General features: G+C 40.8%; 1 protein-coding gene and 1 pseudogene across 10 annotated transcripts in view; one reads left to right on the top strand and one right to left on the bottom strand.

Annotated features, from left to right (window-relative positions):
* Positions 1-17,755, top strand: part of Senp7 (SUMO specific peptidase 7) — a 90,390-nt gene that overhangs the window by 17,460 nt on the left and 55,175 nt on the right. For 3 of the 10 annotated variants that reach the window (XM_075964610.1, XM_075964582.1, XM_075964591.1), the window contains exons 3-5: positions 608-703; positions 5,290-5,387; positions 14,217-14,414. In XM_075964610.1, coding sequence (XP_075820725.1) covers positions 608-703; positions 5,290-5,387; positions 14,217-14,414 — 392 coding nt within the window. The remainder of the gene's footprint in view (positions 1-607; positions 704-5,289; positions 5,388-14,216; positions 14,415-17,755) is intronic. The other 7 variants (XM_075964662.1, XM_075964634.1, XM_075964600.1 and 4 more) reach the window with 3 other exon arrangements.
* Positions 1,091-3,066, bottom strand: LOC142837088 (large ribosomal subunit protein mL45-like; annotated as a pseudogene).

The following is a 17,755-nucleotide window of genomic DNA, read 5'->3' on the forward strand; positions in this document are numbered from 1 at the left end:
ATACCAAATAATGCAACATGTCTAAAGAAAGCTTAGCAACTCCCTAAAGTTGAGTTACAAAGTTTGAAATCTGTGGGTGATGTGAAACAGCCATGAATGTACAGAGTTTTACTTATAAGTGACGAATGCCTTTGTTCTATTTTGGGTATTACAGTCATGAGTACCTTTGCGTGTTCTGTAACTATAGCTTGCTTTTTAGATTAGAAGGGGAAGAGACCAGGCAAGAGAATAGTATTTAGGAAGCTAGTGTGATTCTTTTCTAGACAGGGTTTCTGTGTCGCCCTGGCTGTCCTGGAACTCACTATGTAGACCAGGCTGGCCTCGAACTTACAAAGATCCACCAACCTCTGTCTCCTGAGTGCTGGGATGAAAGGCGTATGCCACCACCACCTGGCTAGCTAGTATGATCCTTCATTTACCTAATTTTTTGCTCATGAGAAGGTATTTTTAATACAACTGGACTTAATTGCTTATAAATTAAGAATTTAATTGACATCTTTAAAACTATTAGAGTATTTCTGTAGAGCAATAGACAGTGCCTCTGTTAGTTGACTCAGTTCTTCTATACCTTTCAGTTAAACTAATTGTTTTCTTGTCCTGGTTTCAGATAACAGAGTTGTTAGCTGTAAAGTCAGAGGATATTCTTGCTCAGTCACCATTGTCCAAACTCAGAGGCTCAGAATGCTGGAAGCTCCCCAAGGGGGTAAATTTACATTTAAAATATATTGTTTTATTTGATATGTTTAAAATATTTTAGTAAATAAGTTTTTATTTTCTTATGTGTTGCTTTCGATTTTCTATGCAATTAAAGATTTATTGTAGCTTATTTCTAATATATGTTAGAATAGAACCTGGAGATTAGGATCTTTGGTCTTCAGTTTTATGCATGGCTGATTTATGACCTTATAATGGTGCCAGGTATGGGTTTTATCTTGTGGAGTGGGATTTAAAGTCCATTAGAAAGTGGTTGATTGCTCCCATGATGTTCACGCCACTGTTGCACCAGTGGACATGTCTTGACAGGCCAATCATTGTAGCTTGTATGGTTCACAGCTCGAGAAGATTTATCAAGATTCTCCCCTCTGCCTCGTTACCGCTGCCAGGGATTGCAGTAGAATTCAGGATTCAACCGAACGAGCAGAGTCCAGGTGATGTTGCACCAGAGTGTCTTACGAGCATTCTGCGCAACTCTTATTCTAGATAACTCCAAGTTCCAAGCAGGGACAGAGAAACAGTGAACAATATAGCCTGGTCTCATCACTAGCACCAGATGGGCTCAGATGCAGAAGCTTCCATGGCTGAGGGGCTGTTTGCCTGATGCCCTTGAGCATGCTAAACTGATGAGGGGGCAGGAGAGGGAACGTCTTACCTGTGGCATTCCTTTGGCAAGGGGAGTAGACAAAGTTCTCTGGGAACAGAGTTCCCACAGCAGGATAGTGTAGGAAGTCTGTCGCATGGTGGCTAAGACTGATGATTCCTGTTTCTTCCGATAGTGTGCATAGCACCGTCCAGCACTATGAAAGCTGGATAGGAAGGGATGAAGAGTCCAGGTGGTACCAGCTTGATTCTGCCATGTTCTATGATTCAGTCGTGTGGTGTCTTCAGTAATAGGTGTGACCGTGGAGTCTGGAGGATAACCACGAGCAATGGCAATGCCAGCAGTGATTGCTTAGCCTAAAGGAACAGATGTATTGCAAAACTCCAAGGCTCAGGGATCATTATGGAAAAGGGGCCGAAGCCAGAGGTGGTAAAATGACTACAGGAGACGTTGGCAGAGCAGGGCAGCTGCACATGGGAGCTCACAGTGGTTGTGGCAGCATGCAGAAAACCTGTGCAGGCCCAAGCCAGACCAAATGCCAGCATCGTCAGGGGGGTTGGGCACACAGTCCTACCCCTAGCTGTGGAGCTATTGGGAACTGTTAGCTGCTGGAAGAGGGAGAAAGAACATGGTAGCAAATGTTTGCTCTCTTACATAACTGCTTTTCAATTAGACTCAGAAGCTAAACAAATGGTTTTAAGAAGAAAGTGACCCATGCTGGATATCCCAGCCACCACCTGGGCCTAGACACCAGCCATGGTTGTGAGGGTGGGTCTTCTGGAAAGACCAAGGTAGGGCAGGAGAAAGCAAGGGAGGTCTACAGGGTTGCGTGCCTTTGTAGCCTCTAGAGGCCCTATCACCTGAGTACCCTTCAGGGGTCATTTTTGCCATCAAGCTAGCTGAGGCTTCTCCTTGTGTTTCTTCATAGTCCTCCTATGGTTTCAGCTAAGGACCAGGAATCACCAGTGTCTTGAGGATGGCTGCTGAGGGGATGTCCATGGAAGCACAGTCTTGCTATGCAGGTTCAAAACACACACTCCAGGACAGCCTTGAGCACCTCTTATCCCTATATCAGCCTGCCAAGTAGATCATAGCTGGGGCCAGAGGCTGCTTGTGTGCAACTGTGTGGTGACCTGACGATTACACATGGCTTTGGTTCTCCAGGCTTGAGCATCAAACCTGAACCACCTGGGCTGGCTCTAAAGATTCCATAAAGCTTCAATGGAGAATTTTATATTTCAGGTCCCAGACCATGTTTAGAAAAGTATTACGTTACCGAGTTACAAAGCTGGTCATGGTCCAAGTTGTTTAGACAAAGGTCAGCTTCAATGACGATATCCTTAGGTTTTCCAGAGATATCCTTTGTTTTAAAATTAGTGTCAAATTCTTTTATCTTTCAGATTGGCAATTGTGATGCCATATTCTTCTTTAATTGCTCAGTTCTCTGTTAGTCTCTCCTTTGAAAGAGGTGACACTCAAGCATTACCCTCAGGGGGAGCGTGGCAACCAAAGGCACCAGCTGTACAGGTCATATGTATAGGATGGTTCTGGTGGTCCTGAGGCATATCCAACCCTGCTTTCCTGGCTTATCCCAAAGCAGCTGCTCCGTATTTGGGTAGGATTGTGAAATGTTTCTGGTTCCCTTTGGAACCACAGCTGTGGACCGAGTCACCAGAGCTGGCTGCCAGAATCATCGTCCAAAGTGCTAGATAAACAGGATACCCCCAGATCTTGGGGGCGGCTGCCATTTTTATGCCCCCTCAATCATTTTAAGAGTTTAGTGACACTTCGTACATTTTTGTTGTTATTCAACTATCAAGACCATCCATCCTGCAAAATGAAACATTGTACCCATTAACTAATAGTTCCTTGGGCTGGAGAGATGACTCAGAGGTTAAAAGCACTGGCTGATTTTCCAGAGGACTCAAGTTCAATTCCCAGCACCCACATGGCATGTAACTTCATTTTCAGAGGGTCTGACCCCCTCACACAGGCAGATGTACATGCAGGCAAAACACCAGTGCCCAATAAAATAAATAAATCCTAAAAATATAATTTCTTCCTGTCTCACCTCAGTCTCACTTCTCTGTCTATAAATTTGGTTACATAAGTACGTTATTTGAATGGAACTATCCAATATTTGTCTTCTTATCGCTGCATTATTTCACTTAGACTAATGCCAAGACTTGCTCATATTGTAGCATGTTTCAGAATCTCCTTTTAAGAAAATGTTTGGAAACATGGTCTTACCATGTGACTAGGCTGGCCTGGTACTCGTGACCATCTTGCCTTCACTTCCTTAAATGCTGGGATTGCAGGTTATGCCACCAGACTCAGAAGCTTCCTCTTTCTGTAATGTAAGGCTTACTGTTTAAATGCCATGTGTTTACGTATAAATAATATGCCTCATTTTGTTTAACCTTTTGTCTCTTGATGCACATTTGGGTTGCTTCATCTTTTGAATATTATGAACAATTTTACTACAAGAGTATGTACAAATATCTTTTAGATGAAGTGTACGTAAGTCATTAAAACTACATCTGAGATGATGCCACATGTTTTCAAAGAAATTGCTGATGGGCTGGGGAGATGGCTCAGTGGATAAAAGCGCTCTCTGTGCATGCACGAGTACCAGAGTTCAGATCTCTGTCTCCCTCGGAAGAACAGGAGTGATGTTTCATGGCCAGAGTCGCAACTTTGGGGGGATGGGGATAGAACAGCCCTTGGAGCTTACTGACCAGCCAGCTCAACCAAAATGCTCAGTCCCACATTCAGTAAAAGACACTTTGTCTCAAAAAGAAGGTGGAGCACAATAGAGAAAGATAGTTAGTCATACACGTGCACACAGGTGTGTGCATACATAGTACACCATATCTCCTGCCACATGCATACATGCGTGCTCACATTCACAGGAGAAAGTAGTTATTCTCATCATCATGACCATTTTTGAATAAGGAAACAAAGGCCAAGAGAATAAATAACTTATGTGCTTAGGTCCACAAAATATATTAAACTTCTTTTTATCCTTTTATTTTTAAAACAGAGTCTCTTGTATCCTAGTGTGACTTAACTCAGTGTGTAGCTGGAGGTGCCTTGACCTGATCCTCCTGCCTTCACTTCCTGAGTACTGGAGTTACAGGCATATGCCACTATTTCTACTAATAAGCCAAATTTTAACTTCTAGTCATAGGAAACCTAAACCCTGATGATGGGTCTTGTTATTTCACATGTGGCAATTCACAAAGAATCACTTTTAATTTTTTCTAATTGTTATAAATGTATTCACTTCATAGACATAGCTCTTATTTCATCTGGCCTGTAATAATTGTGCTATATCATATAACATATTTCAAAATGAAGTAATTAAAACATACATAGGTTAGCCCATTGCCTTGTGCGACCAAGGCAATGTGTGCATGTTAGGCAAGTGTTTTACCTCTGAGCTACTCTCTTAACCTATTACCATTTCCTTCTAACACAGCTGCAATTATTATTGTTATTTAAGTTTTATAATCTCAATCTTGATTTCTGATTAATGTTGATATTTTAAAATGTTTTCTTATTGTTATAGTATATTTATATCTCAACTCTTGGAAAAAGGCAGTATTTTGTAGACTGCATTTAGTTTTCTCTCTGTACTACTAAGAATGTGGTTCGGGGGCTGAAGATTTGGCTTGGTAGTGAAAAGTACTAGATGCTCTTACCCAGGGCCCAGGTTTGATTCTAAGCCCCACATGGCAGCTCACAACCATTTGTAACTCCAGTTCCAGGGTACCTGACACTGTCTCCTGGCCTCCTCAGGCGCCAGGTACTCAGTGTGACTCACAGACACACACGTAGACAAAACACTCATACACATAAGATAAAAATTAATAAGCAAATAGGAATTGGACTGATTGTCTTAAAAATCTAAGTAAAAATACAAGTACCCTTAATCACATTATTATATTTTTGTCAATTTTTTTCCTTAGTGGACAAGAAGCCTAAGAAATAAAGTCATCTGTCTAGACCACAAAACCAAAAAAGGTGTCCATGGGCATCCTGTCACTTCTAAGGCATCACCAGAAAGGTAAGATAGGTATTTATGTGTAGGATCGGTTGATACAATGCATAAACAGTGTGAACAGGAATGATTATTTGATGCTTGTTGAGTCTCAGTTAACATTTAAGGTAGAAGGGTTTGAACTCAATGTCCTCTAAGATCCATGTAAGATTTAACTTTCTGTGATTATTGATTGTCTTTGCTAATTGTTTTGTGCATCTTGATAAATTGCTTTAGTTGACAATGTAAGGATTATAGGATTATTTAAAAAATTTTATGTTCATTGGCGGTTTGCCTGCATGTCTGTGTGAAGATGCCAGATCCCCTGGAACTGGAGTTACAGACAATCGTGAGCTGCCATGTGGGTGCTAGCAATTGAACCCAGGTCCTCTGGAAGAGCACTCAGTGCTCTTAACCACTGAGCCATCTCTCCAGCCCCTGATAGTAATTCTTGATTCATATTTGTCATCAGTGGTTTAAAAGGGACATCATTCAGCAACTCTTGTGTCTAGGTAGGTTCTTCATCCTCTAGGGATAGGTTATGTCATATTCCCAGGGTGACTCATGCTTAGTTGGAGGGAGTTTGCCTAGTGTGTCAGGAAGCAATCACATTACTGAAATCATTATAGGCGAAGGAGCTGTCGTTTTGTCTTAGGGTTGCTAACTAGGCTTCATCATAGGTTGCTATAATGGAACACTGTGACCAAAGCCAGCGTGAGGAGGAAAGGGCTTATTTGGTTTATGCTTTCATGTTGATGTTCATCCTTAAAGGAAGTCAGGGCACAAACCTAAACAGGGCAGGAACCTGGAGGCAAGGCCTGATGCAGAGGCCATGGGGTGGTAGGTACTGCTTAGTGCTGTTCAGCCTGCTTTCTTATGGAACCTAAGACCACTTGCCCAGCCGTGGCCCCACCCACAGTGGGCTGGGGCTTCCCACACGGATCACTAAGAAAAATGTCCTACAGGCTTGCCTGTAGCCCAGCCTTAGGGAAGAATTTCTCAACTCAGGCTCCCTCTTCTTCAGTAACTCTAGCTTGAGTCAAGTTGACATAATATTAACCAGTGTACGATGGACTTTGAAAACCTGCTGTAGCAGATGTGGGTCTCGGGTACATCCCTGGAATGTCAGACCTCTTGAACTCTGTGGCAGTGAACAGTAAGTAGTTAGCTCTAGAGTTTAGTATGTTCTTGGCCTCAGCCTCATGATTAAATTAATCCCAGTTGATGAGATAACCCCTGGCCAGCTGCTTCTATAACTGCCTCCGTGGGTCCTCTCTGTAGGTTGTTAGCTTTCTCAGTCCCCCATGGTAGCACAGTTTTTACGTGCTAGGCTGTCTTTCAGGATGCTGTCTGGCAGCACTCATCAAATCAGATAGTAGAAAACTGGGACTTATCTTTGTCCGAGCTCTGTCTTAACCAAAACTTGCCACTGGGTTTGAGACTGTGAGGACTATGCGCTTGAGAGTAGGATTGCCCATCTCTCAACTTTTGGAAGTGATTTCTGCTTCCCGCCCCTTGCCAGGGAGCCCAGATGACACTGTGTTTACCTTACTTCTCATCTGATTGTCGTCCGTCTTTTTTCCCATACCTTTCTGATGTTTCATTTCCTTTCTGGATTTCTGAAGCTCTTCTTCTCTTTCTGAATAGAGTCTGTTATTTCTTTTCTTTTTTCTTTTTTGGTTTTTCAAGACAGGGTTTCTCTGTGTAACAGCCCTGGCTGTCCTGGAATTTGCTCTGTAGACTAGGCTGGCTCGAACTCACAGAGCTCCACCTTCCTCTGCCTCCTGAGTGCTGGGATTAAAGGTATGCGCCACCACTGCCCAGCAAGTCTCTTATTTCTTATGCTGTCCTTTCTTGGCTAAAATGAAGGTAGCTTCTAGCCCACTATCGTCTCTATATTCCCCATGTACTTCATTTTGATAGTAAGATAATTTCTTTCTTTCTTTCTTTCTTTCTTTCTTTCTTTCTTTCTTTCTTTCTTTCTCTCTCTCTCTTTCTCTCTTTCTCTCTTTCTCTCTTTCTCTCTTTCTTTCAGACAGGTTTTCTCTTTGTAGCCCAGGTTCTCCTGCCTCTCCTCCCAAATGCTGGAATTAAAGGTATGCATCCATGCCTGGATGTGAGTTAGTTTTTTTGTATTTATTTTGTGTGGGGGGCAGAGGTCAGAGAGGGCATGTGAAGGTCAGAGAAGAACATGCATGCTGCCACAGTCTCTGTGAGTTCATATGTGATCAATCCTGCTGTGTTTAGAAGGTCTTGTTTCCATGGTGTTCTCTATTCCCTTGGCTCTTACTTCCTTTCACAGGGTCCCCTGAGCCCTGAGATGAGGGAATTGATAGATACATCCCATTTTGAACTGAGTATTCCAAGGTCTCTCACAGTCTGCACATTGTCGAGCTGTGGGTTTCTGTATTTATTTCCCTACCTCCTGCGGGAGAAATCTTCTCTGATGGCGAGCAAAACACTGGTCTATGAATATAGCAGAATGCTCTTAGGAGCCATTTTATTGCTATTTTCCTTTAGCAGAACAATAGTACTTCGCTTTCTCCTAGGTCCTTGGCCTATCTAGTCTCAGGTTCATGGCATCTGAGCACTGTTGGGGATGGGTTCCACCTGTGGAGTGTGCCTTAAACCTAATCAGATACTGGTTGGTTACGTCCACAAGCTGGTTAGTGCCACTGCTGTACTAGTGTGCCTTGCACGCATGCCGCCATTGAAGTGTTTATAGCTGGTTGGTATCTACCTTGTTTTGGTGGTATGCAGAGTACCTTGTGGTACCACAAACACTAGTCAGTAGGGGTGAAAGCTCTAGTTGGGCACCAGCTCAACTTCTCTGTGTTGAGTGAGTTTTGTAGGCATTATCTTTGGCAGTAGGGTCTTTTCTTCTTCTTTTTTTATGAAGAGCAGCCAATGGCCTTGGCAATAGCCTGGATTGTTTAGGGTACCCATGGGGCTTTGACCAACAGCTCAATTAGATGTAGTCCATCTGGAACTAGAGGCTTCATTTGGTGACGAGAGATGTCTAGTTGGGGTTCCATCTCCCTTTTTATTTGACAATTCCATTTAGATCACCTGCATACATGTCTATATTTAGGAAGTTTTTACTGTATTAGGTTTCCATATGACCCCTCAGATGGTTCTTAGTTTTGCTGTTTCTCTTTGTATTCCCTCCCTGGCCCTCTTTTTCCCTTTCCCTGTCTGTTTGATTCTTCTATTTCATTCCTTTCCTCCTCCCAATCCTTTCATATCTATGTATTCTTTTTTTCCCTCATGGGGTGATCCTATCCTCTCCGCTTTTTCCTTACTCTACCTAACATCAGTGGTTACATGGATTGTAGCTTGCTTATTGAAACTTAACAGCTAACATCCACATATAAGTGAATATATATCATATTGTCTTTCTGGGTCCAGGTTACTTCACTCAGGATGATTTTTTTTAGTTCCATCTATTTACCTGAGAATTTTATTTTTTTTTAACAGTTGAGTAATATTATATTAGGTTAATATACCACTTTTGATCTTTTTTAACAGTTGAGTAATATTATATTATGTTAATATATCACTTTTTCTTTATCCACTCAGCCATTGATGGATGTATAGTCTGTGTGGTAATTTTAAAGAAAATGACCTGAGAAGGTGTGGCTTTTTTGGAGTAGGTATGGCCTTGTTGGAAGAAATTTATCATTATGGTGGTGAGCTTTGAAGTCTTCTGTACTGAAGCTACATCTAGTGTGACAGTTGCCTCTGCTGCCTGCAGACCAAGATATAGAACTCTCAGCTCCTTTTCCAGCAGCATGTCTTCCTGCATGCTGCCGTGTCCTACCATATCCTGTCATGATAATGGATTTAATCTCTGAAACTGTAAGCCACCCACAATTAAAATTTTTTCTTTATAAGTGTTACCATAGTCATGGTATCTTTTTACAGTATAATAGAAACCTTAACTAAGACAGAAGTTGGTACCAGGGACTGGTGGTATTTCTGTGATAGGCCATGTTTTGTTGGAGAAATTTGGACCTTGGGAGTTTGGGTTATGAAAGCAGTGGAATACGTTAAGCACTGCTTAATGGGCCATACTAGTAGGAGCATGGAAGACAGTGGAGAGTGATTGAACAGTGGGGGCCTGGTTCAGGATGTTTCAGAGGAGAATTTAGTATGTTGCCTAGAGATTGTTCTTGTAACATTTTGGTGAAGGAAAACATTTAATTGTGGGTGGCTTACAGTTCAGAGGTTTAGTCCATTTTCATCGTGGTGGGACATGGTAACATGCAGGCAGACATGGTGCTGGAGAAAGAGCTAAGAGTTCTACATCTTGATCCGCAGGCAACAGGAATTGAACTGTGTGTCACACTGAGCATAGCTTGAGCAAAGGAGACCTCAAAGCCCATCCCCATAGTGACACACTTCCTTCAACAAAGCCACACCTACTCTAACAAAGTCCATCTCCTAATAGTGCCACTTCTTATGATCTTATTGGTGTTCAATTACGTTCAAACTACTACAGGATGATTGTAATTCTAGGTGTTGATGTCTGGTCTTGTCTTTTTAGGGTTTTCCAGAATTCCTTGGTTTCTATTGACCTCTCTGGATCTTAGGAGCTTGTGGTGGTTGTGGGCTGCCTGGTAGGGAGAGCTTCTGAGTTTCAACCAGATATAGTCACTGGAGGGCCTGGGTGGAATTTGTTTCAAGGTATTGAGAGTGGACAGGAAGGAATGGGAATGGGCTAGAAGTGTGGAAGCATTGAGAGGGTCCACAGGAGGAAGGCCAGTTGAGTCTGCAAGGAGGATCTGTAGAGTCCAGATGGAATGCAGGAAGAAAGGGAAGATCCTCCCCCCAACACAGCTCGTCGGCTACAGGGCTCTATATGAGACTTGGGAATTGGAATTTGAGTGAAAATCTCTACCTGATTCCATGTGGTATCCAGGGAGAGTGTGTCTGGGGTGTTGCTGAGTGAGACTCTTTTGATTGTTTTTGAGACGTTTCCTCCCTCCCTCCCTCCCTCCCTCCCTCCCTCCCTCCCTCCCTCCCTCCCTCCCTCCCTCTCTCTCTCTCTCTCTCTCTCTCTCTCTTTCTAGATTTATTTATTATGTGTACAGTGTTCTGCCTACTAATGTCCCTGCAGGTCAGAAGATGGCACCAGATCTCATTACAGGTGGTTGTGAGCCACCATGTCATTGCTGAGAAATGAACTCAGGTCCTCTGGAATAGCAGCCGCTGAGCCATCTCTCCAACTCTGAGAGACAAGTTTACTTATGTCATTGTTTAATGTTTGTTTTTTTTTCCTATATAGCTTTTCTGATCATTTCCTGACTTGTTTGTTTGTTTTGTTTAATTAGATAATATAATCCCTTTCTTATTTCTGCTTGAGTGTATTTCTTTGTTTTACTTAGGGTTACTGTATGGATTATATTTACCATTCTAAATTGATAATATTTAAATTGAATTTATGATAGTTTAATTTTGTAACTTAAAAAACTTTGTTCTTTACATCTCTGTCTCCACCTGTTTCACTTTTGCAACTACAAAATTCCATCCTCATGGAACTGGAGATGTGGCTCATTAGTGCTCTTACAAGTGCTTGGGTTCCTAGCACTTGTAGTAGGCAATTTACTACCACTTGTAATTCCGACCCCAGGGAATCTAATGCCCTCTTTTGGCTTCCATGGGTATCCCATCTGTACATGCATATGTACACACACACATCACATCTTCAGTTTTAACAAAGCATAAATTCTTCTATAGTTCCCAAGTTCAGTTCCCAGCACCCACATGGAAACTCATAACTGTCTGTAACTCCTGTTTCAGGGCATCCAGTACCCGCACACTGACATACATGTGGGCAAAATACCAATGCACATAAAATACAGATAAAAACAACCCTTACCTCCTTCATACAGTCCACCATACACTAATTACACAGTCTTATTCTGGTCATACGTGGTTCATGGTTCCTTTCACTCTAGACATTTGGATAAATAATGTAATTTCTGTATCAGAGAGGCATTATCCAGCAACTGATGGAAACAGATGAGACCCACAGCCAAACATTAGTTGGAGTTTGGGGAATCCTGCAGAAGAGTGAGGAAAAGGATCATGAGAGCCAGAGGGGTCAAAGACACAACAAGAAAACTCAGAGAATCAGCTAACCTGGGCTCATAGGCGCTCACAGACACTGAACTGACAACCAGGGAGTCTCCATGGGACTCACCTAGGCACTCTGCATAAATTACAGTTGTGTAGCTTGGCCCTCTTGTGGGATCCCTAACAGCGGGAACAGGGGTTGGCTCCGACTCTTTTACTGGCTTTTGGGACTCTGTTCCTCATTGTGGGTCACCTTGCCCAGCCTTAATACATAGGGAGGTGTTTAGTTTTGTTGCAACTTGATATGTTGATACTTACGGGAGACCTGCCCTTTCTTAAACAGAAATGGAGGAGGAGTGGATTGGGCATGGGAACAGAAGGCAGAATGGGGGGAGAGGAACTGGGAGGAGAGGGAGGAGAAACTGCATCTGGGAGCTAAAACAAATTAATAAATTTTGTTTTTTATTTCTTTGACCAGGCAATACTCATACAGAACGTTTGTTTCCTTAAACTTTTTTTTCAGCTTCTGTCCATTTTCTTTGTTAGAGTGCCTTGCATTCTTTAACACTTTAACTTAAAGGTTATTAACAATTTAGGGCAGGAAAGGTTTATTTTCAGCTCCTGCTTTCAGAATTGAGTCCATCTTGGTAGGACAGGAATGAGGGAACAGCTACATCGTAGCTGCCAGGTTTGTTCACAAAGCTGCTGAACCAAGAAGCAAAGAGCAGGGATGAAAAGCAGGACCAGACTGTAACCTTTAAAACCACCTCCTAGTGACCCATGTGTACTGCCAGGCTCTGCAGCCTTGCAGAACATCTGTCGGTGTTTGGACACATGAGCTTGTGTGGGATATTAATGTCCAGACTTGTAACAGGCATCGTCATAACAAAACCCTTCTTGACTTGGTTCAGAGGAAATGACAGTATCACTTCTCCTTCCTATTTCTTCTCAGTTAGTTTAAATGATGGTTTGAACAAGAACCATTTTGTTTGTTGATATGTCTTTAAATCCTACTAGCATAGTTATTTTGTTAAATGTTCCATAAATATTGGCTGAACATACTGATTTAAAGAGATATCAACTCATTTCTGTTTTCTCTATACCTTGATTTGTTTTTCTTAGTTAACATGTTTCCATGGAAGTTCTTCTAGGATTTTGACCTTGTTGCTTTTAGGTTGTCTGGTGCTCTGTCTGTCCCCAAATAGCTGCTAAGAACATTTTTAAAATGCATTTGGAAATTTCCTGTATTATTATGAAAATATGTGAGCATTTTGTTTTCTTTTTTTTAATATTATTGTATTTGTTAAATAATGAAAAGATGTCTAAAAGTGCTTCCTATGGCATCAGATAGACTTCTGATTTAGCACTTGTGATTAACATTTCAGCAATTCCTCATTTGACATTGTTTGAAGCCTTCGTGGTAGCCTGTTTATGTCCCTGCAAAAACTATTCCGTGATATGAGGACTGAACATAGTTTTTAGATATTGTCAGCAACATGTAAAATGAATAAGTGCACAAATATGATGAAGCAAAAATTGGAAATTGCTCGCATTTGTCAGGCTGTCTGTTGATGTTATTTGTTGAAAACATTAGGTCCCTGTACTCACAGATGAGCACCAGGGAAACCAGGAAGGTTAAACGCGCAGGCTTGTCTCTTCAAAGGAAAGACATGTTTACCTGCTTTCCACCCAGAAAACTGGGAATGGGTGTACTTTATCACCTAGTGATTTTTTGCTCTCTGTAGGGCCATGCTTCACCGAAATCCCCTAGGCCATCACGTTTGCCACAGTCATTCTCCAAAGACCCTTAGCCGGTTTTTGTTTGTTTGTTTGTTTATTTTTGTTTTTCTAGACAGGGTTTCTCTGTTTATCTTTAGCTGTACTGGAACTCACTTTGCATACCAGGGTGGTCTTGAACTCACAGAGATCCACCTGCCTCTGCCTCACAATTGCTGGGATTAAAGGTGTGCACCACCACCGCTGGGCTTCATAGACCCTTAATCTTGAGTATTGTTTCTGAGTCAACAGAAACCATCTTTGCAGAAGAGCCTGTATGTGCTTTGTAAAGAGTGTCACTGTAAGCTTGTCTTAATAGGATTTGGTTAATTATCAGCAGGAGACTTCTTTACCCCAAATTGTTCTGTGCTTAAATATGGCTAAAATAAACTGCTTGAAGTCAGAATTTAGAAATTTGAACCAACACTGGCTAAGTTGCATTGAACCTGATTTCCTTCTTGCTTTAAGAAGATCATTCTCTGCCAGTCCTAGTGTTTCCAGAGATCCCCACAGTTTTTATCATTAAATACAAATGTTTTATTTATCTATGTTAGAGATGAAGTAAAATAAGAGTATCACTTCCTTTTAGTTTTAATGTATTTTCTAAATTGCTGTATGCTACAGCAAAAACGCACGTAATTCAGAAAGTGGTTTTGCCTTTGTGATGAGATCTGCAGATGCACATCCACCTTCCACTACTGTGGAAAAGCATAGGTGAGTGGCTAGGAATCCAAAGCTGTACAGATCTGTGAAGATGATCTGATCCAGTTCTGTGTCTGATCCAATTCTGAAGAAAATCCCAATGTAAGTGAAGTAGGCTTTACTTTATAATGTGTCAGTGAGAATGGCTAGACATTTGTTTTTTACTTATAATGTTTATAAGTATTTAAATTTTATAAAGTACTGAAATTCAGAATTCTAGGAGATACTTGTTACAGTTTGTAATAAATTCATGTATTATACAACATTTAGAACCATATTTATTATTTATGTATATAACAGGCATCTCAGAGTTATGTTGACGAATGTTCTATGGACGGACTTAGGACGAAAATTCAGAAAGACCCTACCTAGAAATGATGCTAATTTATGTGATACCAGCAAGGTGCAATCAGAGTCATTGCCTTCGACATCTGTTGACAGCGTAGAGACATGTCAGAAATTAGACCCTCTTCACCAAAGCCTTAATTTATCTGAAAGGTATGTTATTTGGTATTGATTTTGTTCAATTTACTCCATGTGAAATAGTATAAATCCAATATTCTTGAAAACAAGGTTGTTGGGAATGATGTTGAAGACTGATGCTTACGAGTACACTCTACTCTAGAACAAGCCTTAGTTTTCCACCCCGATTTTCAGTTAAATGATGGTTCTGTACTTACTAAAGGGATGACAAGGTATTCAAAAAGGTTTCTTATTCCATTTAACTTATCTGCTTTATGATTACTGTATGTATTATAGGAATTTATTATATAAAAGATAACATGTATGCATATTTGAATATATGTGCATATTCATGTTTGTTTGCATATATTTATTTTTTACCTTTTACTTTATGTAAATTTTTAAAAGTTTAATTAAAAAAATTTTTGAAAACAATCTTTTCTCATTTTACATTCCAGTTTCAGTTCCTACTCCCTCCACTCCTCCCACTTCCACCACCTTCCCCCCACCCTACTTCATCCACTCCTCAGAGAGGGGAGTCAACAAAGTCTGGCACATCACTTTGAGGCAGGTCTTACCTTTTACTTTAAAACCTTTTTTTTTTTTAAAAAAAAATAAATAAACAAAACCTTTTTTTTTTTTTAAGTTCACATGTATACTGTGTTTGCATCTTTTCTCCACTCTTTTTATACCCTCCAAACATATTCTGGTTCTACCTACTCCCTCTCAAATTTATGTCTTCTTTTTCTATGATTATTACCACATACATACATACATATTTATTTATGGATACATATATAAATACAACTTGCCAAGTTCTTTTTGTGTGCTCGTATGGATATTTTTTAGGGGTGGCCACTTTGTGGATCCTGAGGAAGATTAATTCTCCCTCTGTTGGCAGACATTAATTGCCTGTAGCTCTTCATCTAGGCGTGGGGACCCTGTTCAGGTTTAGTTTAGGCAGCCATATTGTTGAGATTGCACTAGTGCAGCTTCCCTGTTGTATACAGAAGATGCTATCTTGCAGCAGAAGTTCTGATCCTCTGGCTCTTATAGCCTTTCTGCTTCTTCAATGGGATGTTCCTTGAGCCTTAGGTATAGGGGTTGTGTTGTACATGTATGAGGTGTGGCTGTGTACTTGGTGCTCAGTTGTTTTCTGCATTTTGATCAGTTTAACTTTTTGTAATGGCCTGTGTCTGATGAGGAATAAGAACTACACTCATCTATAAGGCCATAAAGATAAGGATTAAGGAGGCAGTTAGAGATTATACTAGTCTGGGGGAAGAGTCAGTAGTAGATTCTGTCCTCTAGTTCTATGACTTAACTAGCCTAGTTGCCTAGGTTTGCAGTAGCAGACATGGATCCCCTCTTATTAAATAAGAGTCCAATTTGGGGGCTGTAATTTACTCCCGAGATAAAATGCCACTGTTGGATCCTTGGGGAAACCTTGCAGTGCTGGTCACTGTTGTGGTTCACAGGCTTTATGGCTGGGTAAGACTATTGCTTCTCTCCCTTGACAGATTGCACAGCACTTCAGATGCTGTGAGACTAGTCTTCAGGGAGAAGGCTTCCAGGTCAGATCTTGGCTCCGAACTGCATGGTGTCTTCAGCAATAGGGTCTTACCTTCAAGTTCTGGAAGGCAACCAGAACAATGGCAATAGCCTATATCGCTTTGAAGTCTCTTGGACTCTCTTGGCCAACAGTTTGAAGAGAGTTTCCCATGCCAGGAGTGGGTCTTTTGTTAGTTAGTCTATGACTCTTGGGGGGAATGTTATCACCTCAAGTGGTATAACTTTCTTTAGTTACTATCATCTATCTATCTATCTATCTATCTATCTATCTATCTATCTATCTATCTATCATCTACCTACCTACATACCTACCTACATACCTACCTACTTACTTTTCTATCTGAATATTATCTCTCTATATACTTACATATACATAATTCTGATTAACCATCAAACAATATGTTTCCCTATGGCTTTTCCAAACATCCATAGTATTGTCTACCTCCCTTACCTTTTCTGTATTGCTGTCCACTGTAGTAGCTCCAGTTCCCCCCATTTTCCCCATTTCCCCTTCCGTAGCATAGCACCTGTGCTCTGCTATTTCTATTTCTAGAGCTCTTCCACCGCTGTGATCTCTTTTTATCTTTTTTGTTTTCTAAATTTTAGCATATATTTTAAATATAATTTAATCTGGATCCTCACTACTTTTGTTTTTGTGAGCAGTCTTATATTTTATACACATTGATTTGGTACAAGAAATGATATTAAAATATAACTTTCATATTTAATGTAATAGATATTCATCTTAATTTTTAAAAGTAACAAGACATGGTGGGAAATGCAAGCTGGTACAACCCCTTTGGATGTCAGTGTGGCGATTTCTCAGAAAATTAGGAAACAACTTTCCTCAAGACGCAGTAATACCACTTTTGGGTATATATCCAAAGGATGCTCAATCATGCCACAAGGGCATGTGCTCAACTATGTCCATAGCAGCTTTGTTTGTCATAGCCAGAACCTGGAAACAACCTAAAAGCCTCTCGACCGAAGAATGGATAAGGAAAATGTGGTACATTTACACAATGGAGTACTACACAGCAGAAAAAAATAATGACAGCTTGAATTTTGCAGGAAAATGGATGGAGCTAGAAAACATTATTTTGAGTGAGGTAACCCAGACACAGAAAGACAATTATCACATTTACTCACTCATACATTTTTAAACATAAAGCAAAGAAAGCCATCCTACAAATCACAATCCCAGAGAATTTAGACAACAATGCAGACATTAAGAGAAATTTACATAGATCTAATCTACATGGGAAGTAGAAAATAGAAAAATACAAGATCTCCTGAGTAAATTGGGAGCATGGGGACCTTGGGGGAGGATTGAAGGGAGCAGGGGAGAGGCAGGGAGGGGAGCAGAGAAAAATGTAGAGCTCAATAAATAATAAAAAATTATACAAAAAAGTAACAAGACAAAACTGTGTTTTGAAAAAAAACATTTTTATTTGTGAGTATGTACATATACCCACAGCCATCTGAAGAAAGTGTTGGCTCTCCTGGAGCTGGAGTTGCAGATAGTGTGATCCTCCATGTGGGTGCTGGGAACTAACTCTAGCTATCTACAAGAGCAGCAAGGTCTCAGCCACTGAGCTCTATCTGCAGCCTCCTATTTTTTAAATTGTGTGTAGGGTTTGGTGCTAAAAAGTAGGAATTAGTAGGAGTTTATAACCTACAATATAATGCTTATATTTCCATTTACAGTTTTAGCTCTTAAATAAATACTTTTTTGGGTTGGCGCATTGTTTAGAATCAGAATAGTTTACCCCATGCCATGGTAGTGCTTTGATATTATCGTCTAG

This window comes from Microtus pennsylvanicus, chromosome 1 (genome assembly GCF_037038515.1).
Source record: "Microtus pennsylvanicus isolate mMicPen1 chromosome 1, mMicPen1.hap1, whole genome shotgun sequence".
Classification (NCBI taxonomy): Eukaryota; Metazoa; Chordata; class Mammalia; order Rodentia; family Cricetidae; genus Microtus; species Microtus pennsylvanicus.